At 41.7% G+C, this 8,426-nt stretch overlaps 1 protein-coding gene across 1 annotated transcript in view; it reads right to left on the bottom strand.

Moving 5' to 3' along the window:
* Positions 1-3,971: 3,971 nt before the first annotated feature.
* The window catches only part of RFTN1 (raftlin, lipid raft linker 1), a 96,048-nt gene continuing 91,593 nt past the window's right edge, over positions 3,972-8,426 (bottom strand). The window contains exon 10 of the mRNA XM_084220926.1: positions 3,972-6,311. Within this exon, the coding sequence (XP_084077052.1) occupies positions 5,877-6,311 (435 nt within the window). The 3' untranslated portion in view covers positions 3,972-5,876. The remainder of the gene's footprint in view (positions 6,312-8,426) is intronic.

Genomic DNA, 8,426 nt, shown 5'->3' with positions numbered 1-8,426 from the left:
ACCCTTCTTTGTCTAACTTTTAGAAACGCTTATCATAGAAATGAGGAGACCAACAAAATCTATAATGAGTTTGTTAATTATCTGCATAGACAGTTCAAGTCCTTAAGTAGCAGAGATTTCTCCTGTACACTTGAAGACCTCAATCAGGAACATTATCAAAAATACTAAATTCATATTAAATTAGTAAAAATGTTATATGGATAAGGCCTTCCCTTTGTTAGTGGCTCCTTTCCTTGAGTTACGTGTTTCAGACATAGTCAACCATGTAATGCAGCACATTCCTTGCCATCAGTGTCTCCCAGTTCTGCCATAAATAGGGGTTGCAGAGACACTGAACCACCAGCCAGTTCCCAGCCTGCTGCACTTGCCTTGGAGTGAAGCACTTTGTTTTTCAAGCATAATGTCCCTGTGGCTGGCTAGGAAGGCCTCAAGCCCAGCTGCAGCTCTCTCCCAAGAAGTCATTTCAGCTGCAGCACACTCCAGTTCTACCCTCTTTTTATCAGTCTGGTATGTTGTACAGCCTGGGGGGCTACTTACTGCCACATCCATGCTCAAACTGCAGAGAGGCAGCCCTGCTGGGAAAGGCCAGGCTTTGCTTTGAGTGAAGCACAAAGCCGTTCCTGGGACTGTGTCAGAAGCTGATAAACAGATTAAATAATGCCAGTGCTTCCTGGGTACTGAAGGGAACACGCCATAACTGCTACCACTCAGCACACACAGAACTTAAGGACAGGCTCTATTTTCCATTAGGAGGGGTGAATCTGATTGATGGACCTTTAAAAGCTGCCTTTTGGGGACAGTACTGTGATGAGGCTTTGTCCCAAGTTTGTGCCTTCTGCTGCCTACACTTAGGTCTGTGCTTCTGTTCCATGCAGTGCCACTGCCAGCTGCCATTGCTGGCTCCCTGTGTAGCCACTGCAGGCCCAGAGGGGATGTCTCATCCAATCCCTCCTCCTCAAATGAGAGGAGGATTCCTTCTGAGTACCCCTATTTCAATGAATGCTTCCTTGTTTGTTCACTCTAGAATGTAAATAGGACAGCGTGCTTGTCACAAAAAATAACACCAAGGGGGTTTTGCGTTCACAGAGATCGCAGCTGACACGTCAGAGCTTGATGCTTGAAAGAAGCAGGGCTTTCCTAGGAACGTGCAATCCGTTGCTATCAGGAAGTACTGGTGCCCTAAAATAGCCACGCACTAGGCTTGTCTGTGTTTTAACAATATCATGATAAAAAGATTCTGAGAAGCCTTTAAATGTTGTTTTTCTTATAACTTCTAAATCATTTCATGAATTATAAACTGATATACCCTTTTCTTCCCTTAATGCAAAGGCTTTCTGCAGCCCAAATTACATCTCTTTCACAAACCCTCCTCAGACCTGCACCAAAATGTCCATTTAACAAAAGGCATTTTGAAATCCTTTGCTTCTGTCATCATCTTCTTTTCCCTCTAACCTCCTTCTGTCATCCCCTGTTACACTCAGCCTGAGTGCTGTGGGGCAAGGACATATCTCTCTAATTGTGTGGGCTCACCCACTTGGAGAGCAGGATGAAACACACATACACTGCCCTGAAACATGGACAAGAATAATTATTTCATACCCCCTGCCCCCCCAAATAGTGGTAACCTGTGGTACTGAGAGCAAGAAGTCCTTTCTTACCTTGTAATAAATGCCATTTCTAAGCCAAAAAAATGGGAAAGTTGTTGTCCCCTTCCTCCACAGCCTTTTCCTGTTGACACTTAAAGAATCTTTTAGAAGTCTCTTCTAAAGAGTTTCCTGGTCTTTTAGTGAGACGTCAGTTTCACCTTTAAGTCTGTTATTGGATCTGACTCTGCCATAATTGAAGATAAAAATAACATCCCAGAAACATTAACCCATATAAACACATGGTCTACAAATAATTCAGTAAATGTGATATTGGCCTGCTCTGGTGGGAACAGAGAGCAGCCCCTGCTGTTCAGCTTCTACTGAGTTGGAGAAATATTCTCATCACTTTGGTGAATCTTGTAATCATAGAAAATGTTTATTCCTCTTACACTTGTGCCATCAGCTAAGGAGCAACTGAAGGAGGAAAAGTAGACTGAAAACTCTTTTTTTTTTTTTTTTGCAATAAAGGATGAGGAGTGAGAGATAGGTCCATCTATGCATTTATAGTTAAACTTAAGAAGATGGTTTGTGAGTTACCTGGTGTTGCAGCCTTATTAGACTTTCTCTTCTTCCTGTGGCAGGTATTATATCACTTTGCCATGTGCTACAATGAGTATCAAATATTCCTATAGTACTTGCATCAATTAGCTGGAAAAAAGTGGCTATTCAGTTATCATTAGATCATTTTAGTTAGTAGGGTGCTTTTGTAAGTGAGTAACAGAAAGCACTTAAAATTGAAAAGCCTTTTTTCCGAACCCTTCCGTGTATAGGTAAGGTACTGATTAGAGTCAGCTGCCACATCCAGCACCACAGGCACCTTCCTGAGGATGGAGGCTCTGGCAAGGATCACCTTTTAAAGCCAAGAGCACATCTTCACTAACAGCCTCAGAGACATATGAATTGTGTCTGCAACTACAATTCTTAGGCGTGTTGTTCGCTGGCATTTCTCATACTTTCAAGAAACATTTATCAGCAAGAAAATAGTATCTGCTTTTCTTATACTCTTCAGTTCTGGGAGGATGAAATTCCTGCATGAAAGGCTGATCATGCTTCATTTCTGCCCTATAATTGGCTCCCTGAGGCAAATGTAGAGTCACAGCAACTACAAAGAAAAAGTAGGATATCCAAATGCAGAGCCCTTCCTCTGCTCACCTCAGAAATCAAGGCTGACAGAGGAGTCAAATTAGGGAGAAATGGGTATATTGTTTTATACTTAGCTTCATTTGCACACATATATTAAAGCTACTTTGGGCTATTTCATTTATACTGCACAGATTCAATAATCAAAGACATATTGCAAGCTGATGTACCAGGCACATCATTTGTGCACTTCACCCCTCTTAACATACCTGTTTTCATTATGATGCTTCAAGAGTCTGGACACCCTACCCATCGTAGTTGTACCCCTCTGCCCCCGCTGTTTGTTGCAATTTCAAAACCCTTTTACATCTTTCATTTAATTCATCCACTCCTCTTTGACATGCCTCATTTGCTTCATCCAGAGATGTGACACCTCCCGGGACAGTGACTCCAAGTCCACCATTTGCCTCACCACCACTGCCCCGGTTAGCCCATTCCAATGCCTGAGATGGATTTTCTCCTTTGAACTTCTCCTGCCTAACAGCTGGTGGCTTGTTCAGATGACCACTTGCTGACTGCTGTCTTTCACTTCCCTGGCCACTCTGGTGGTCCTCCTTTTTCAGGCCCAACATAGCAAAGGCAGCTGAGAAAAAAAGCAGGTAACAGCTGTGGAGCCTTGCTGCTGCACCACAGACCTGCCTTCCCCAGCCCTCATCACATCTGGATCATCTGTCTGAGAGATTATTTAGGCTCTCTCACTCTCCTTGGGATGGGGGGATGGTGCAAGCACGCAGACAACTTCAGACAGCTGAACCAGCTCAGAGTAATTCAAAATCACAACTTGGAACTGATTATGAGATTATAAACCCCAAAGCAGCTGCCCTTTTGAAACTGAAAAAAACATGCAAGTTCTCTTCAACTCCTCCCAACCGTAAACCAGCTTTTACAGGAACAAAGTTTTACATCAAGCCTTTACTTAAACAAGTGCAACTTCCCCACAGGCTCTTCCATGCTCTGTTGGGAGAGGAAAACCAAGTAGCCAATTCTGTAGCACCAGTAACTACTGCTAATTCAGTAGTAAGGAGCTTCCCCTCATCACCACTTAGAGAACTGAGTTCCTCCTTTTGGGGATGAATAATTGGCATTTGTGCAAACACCACAAATAAGGAATCTCCTCATGACCTTTATTCTCTTTAGTTTTGTAAGCAGTTGGGATTCAGTTAAACAAGGTCAAACTGCAATCCAATAAACGTTTTCTATTAAAAAGTATTTGGAGAGGTCTTTCTACTGCAACACTTTCTGCTAGCAAAATGTTCATTAAATATTGTGACTTTTTAAACAAGATTAATACAAGCTGGTCCTTGAGATAGAAACCATCAGTAAAAGGATCTTATGCTAAAAAAATCTGCAAACAGGAACTTAAAATTGTACAGAGCAGAGACCTTGTATTTAAGCAGAACAACTGCAGCAACCTGTTTTTGAGGTTATTGGAACACCAGTGTAATCTTAAAATACCAAATGAAACAATCGAAAAATAGCATCAGAAACTGAAGTTACTTACAGTCCTGTGGTTAAACCACTGAATTAAAAATAAAACACTCTTTAATCAATGACAAAACTATACCACTGTGCTTTGTGTGTGTGAAATCAAATGGTTTAAACTTGAGTGCCTTCATCCCGATTAAACGAATATTTAAGTGATGTAATTTTTCCCTTCTCTGCAATGTTCTGCCAACTAAAGAATTTTTAGGCATGAAAGATGCTTTTGAACCACTCCACATGCACGTCTGATACAGAACATAGTCCTTTTTACAGCATTTTGATTTGAAGACTAAGGAAAATCTTCAAGCACAAATCAGTCAAGGGAAAAAACAGCAAATCACTTACAGGGCTCTACCTCTTGCTTTAAAACAATAAAAGCAGGGGAATTTACAATGTTTTTCTCATCTTGTTATCAGATTACTTGACCACTTCTAAATAAGGATGAAGGTGGTTAAGAAGACAGAAATTACTCCTTCCTACATTTGTAAAAATACTGGAGTGCTTGGAGAACATTGGCACAGAAACTATATTACATGTACATTCACTTGTAAATATTTTTATGTAGCTTCAAACATAAAAATGTTGGTAATTTTACAGAATTCCCTTAGGTATCAGTCCCAGAATATGGTTACTTGTACCAAGAAAATGGTCTGTTAAGGTATTTTCATTTTGGAAAGTCATTTACTGACATTTGTTGGCCACGGACCACTGTGTACAATTTCAGCTCTTTACCACAAGGTATTTCATAATAGTGAGGAAGTGGTGCTAAACCACCTAGAAAAGGTCAGGAGGTAGCATCTAATTCCCATTTTAGTGAGGATAACCACTGACAGAAGTACTTTTTACCTGCCTTTTCGTTTCCTGTTTTTCTGTCTTCTGAAGCCCCCACAGCTACTGATGAACTGTTGATTGGCAAAGACCAATAGGAAATTGCATTTTGTACTGGAATCATCCATCTCACTGATTCACCATGGGGTTTGCTTACCCACTGTGCCTGAACAGGTACACGATTTGCTTATTGCTTAAAGATCTGTAAGGGTTAATAAAATTCAGAAGAGAATATCATCAATGAGTGTGCTCCTGGAGAAAGATATAAATAACAGCCATCTTATCTAAGCTTTCCAACTTCAGTTTCAACCTCTTGAAGTCCAAATATCATTTTTATGACACTACAAGCCTAGTGACAAAATAACATCTGGCACAATAACTTCTCCAGAATAGCTACATGGACAAGAAAGTACTACACAGTAAAATTTGACTGAACGGAACACTTGCCCTGATCCAGGCTCAAAGCTAGCTTGCTAAGGTTGGTCATGGAAAAAGGTATGATTTCTGTTCCCCCCTACTTTTTAATTTAAAGTGTAGCTCTAGGAGAGCATTTCCCACTACTTACAGTGAAAGGAATTTTGCAGTTTCTGTGGGTTGAAAAATCTGCGCCCTGTAGATACTTAAAACATTAAGATACCAGAGTGCTAAGGAGCAAAGTAAGTCAAAGATATGCGAAAGAAATGCTGAGTTGAGCAATGGAGTTAGTGGTGGGGATTATCAAAATCTGTTCTTTTGTCTTGGCAAAGTATCAGCCACTCACAGGGTTCCTGAAAGTAGGTCTTATTCACAGGAGCAGTCCATGTCCAGTGCTGCCCCATCACTGCCACTGCAGTCGTTCAGCCCCGCCACGCAGCCCCCGCCCTCCGCGGCCTCCCCCGCAAGGCAGCCGGGCATGCTGAGGCAGGCCTGCCCAGCATTGTCATCAGTGTCACAGCTGGCAGGACACGTCTCTGCTGATGCCCCGTTGTGGTGGGCACCGCTGTCGTTGGTCCCAGCCAGCTCCTCTCCCAAGTCTATGACATCATCTGGCTGCTGCTCTGGATCATCAGGCTTAGCTGCTCTTGAGATTTGTGCTTCTAAGTTTCTCGTGTTCTCTGTGACTTCAAATTCCTGCTTCTCCTGTGCCCTTTGCTTCTCCCTAGTACTTAATTTAGCCTTTGTGGAATTCTTCATTTTTCTGCTGTGCATGTCTTCTTTGGAGAACCTCCAGTGAAACTACAAAGAAGGGATCCAAATGTTAAAGACCATTAGAGGCAGTCTTACATGGACATTTACTGTCCTGAGTAGACATGTTTTGATGAGTTAGTTTTAATTCAAAAACTAAATTTGAATTTGACCAGAAAGACCCAAGATTAAAAGAAGTAGCCTGACCAAATCAGATGGCCTAAGATGATTTCTGCCCACACAGATATCCGTGTTACAGAGATGAAGAAGAGCTCGATGCTTTCTGCTTCTGCTGTTGTGCCTGGTAGGTTCCTCTCTACACTGTGTGGAAGGGAAGGATATGCAAAGCTGCCTAAGTGCAGACAGAAGAAGCAATCCCATGGCAGTATTCCAGTGTTTTTCACCAGGTTAACAGCAGAACTCACACCACACCCACGACCATACCCAAACAGTAAAACATTCTGAACCGTCTGTAGGAATGTCTTTTGATGAGAAAGCGTGATGCTGCTACTTGCAGCACTTCCATGGGACTTGACACAGCCATTTCAGAACTGCTTTAACTACTATTAGAAAACAAAAAGAGAACTAGCAGTACCTTGAAATACTAACTTCACAGGTATAACATACATAAAGGGTGACAAATATGTCACTATTATATCTACCTCATTTGTCAAAAAATAAATCAAGCTTTCCCCAAGGAAAGCCAGAGTTGTAGAATCATAGAATGGTTTGGACTGGAAGGACCTTAAAGGTAATCTAGTTCCAACTACCCTGCCATGGGCAGAGACTCCTCCTAAAAGACCATGCTCCAAGTTCCATCCAACCTGACCTTCAACACTGTCGGGGGTGTGGCAGCCACAACTTCTCTGGGCAACCTATGCCAGTGTCTCACCACCCTCACAGTAAAGAATTTCTTTCTACCATCTAATCTAAACCTGCCCTCTTTCAGTTTGAAGCCATTACCCCTTGTCCTATCACTACACTTCCTGACAAAGGGTCCCTTTGCAACTTCCCTGCAGGCCCCCTTCAGATACTGGAAGGCTGCTGTGAGGTCTCCATGCAACCTTCTCTTCTCCAAGCTGAACAGCCCCAACTTTCTCAGCTTGTCTTCAGAGGAGAGGTGCTCCAGTCCTCTTAACAACTTTGACGCCTCTTCTGGACTTGCTCCATGGTTCCAAACCATTGCTAAGCCATCCTACACAAGCTTGCTTAGTACTTCTGAATGTGCACAACCGTTTTTCAGCAGTGTCAGTTGCTGATGGAAGCTCAGGAATGGGTTAGAAGGCAATATTTGGATGGCATAAATAATCTCATCAGGACATTCAGGAAACCCAGCCATGTTCAAAAAAGCCATTTTCTCCAGTGAAACTGGGTCTGTGCTGAAGTTGGCCAAAAGATTTTGTATTCATAAATTTTTGATCTAGCTATTTATTCCTTAATCAAAAAGCCATTCAAAACTTATTATTAGATTACAAAGCTGGAACAATGTTCTTTCCTCCTGGTAGCCAGAACTTAATGCAAAAGGAGAAGAGGGAAAAAAAGAAAGAAACTGGCTTTCACAAAACTCTTCTCAGTTTTACTTAAAGGAAGTTATCTTTCACTTCAATAGCACTGCAATTTAGAGAAAGAGGAACGATAACATCTCAATTCTAGAGCTCAGCTGTTTAAAATTCAGACACCTGAGTTTTTTCCTCTTTGATTTGCAGAAGTGGCTGGGCACCCACTACTCCACTTAACTCAAAGCTCTCATTGACAGAAGGCAAGATCAGGGCCCTAAATGTGATAAAGATCCAGCTGTAGTGAGTGTGCGTACGTGTACTCAAGTCAGGTACTTACTGTGTTCTTTCACAAAAATGCATTCAGCCAGTTTCTGCTGAAATAAGCATCAGTTTTGTATGAAGTGAATGAACACAATTACTTCATCCCTGATTGAATATTACAGTAATAGGAGTACTTCTCACTGAAGAGAGAAGTTGTACTACTCCTTGCATATTTCCTTTTCTGTTTGTCTGACTACCTTGAACAGCAGTTCATTGATGTGCAAAGATAGAACAGAACATTTTCCATCAATGCAATATCCTTTTAATGTTATCATCCTATTTCCCCTCCTTTGAGGGCTATCTGTAAACATTTTAGACATGCCATAGTTCATGTTAAAAAAAATCC

The sequence above is a fragment of the Fringilla coelebs genome (assembly GCF_963513975.1).
Source record: "Fringilla coelebs genome assembly, chromosome: 1".
Taxonomy (NCBI): domain Eukaryota; kingdom Metazoa; phylum Chordata; class Aves; order Passeriformes; family Fringillidae; genus Fringilla; species Fringilla coelebs.
This window is presented reverse-complemented; position numbering and strand designations above follow the sequence as displayed.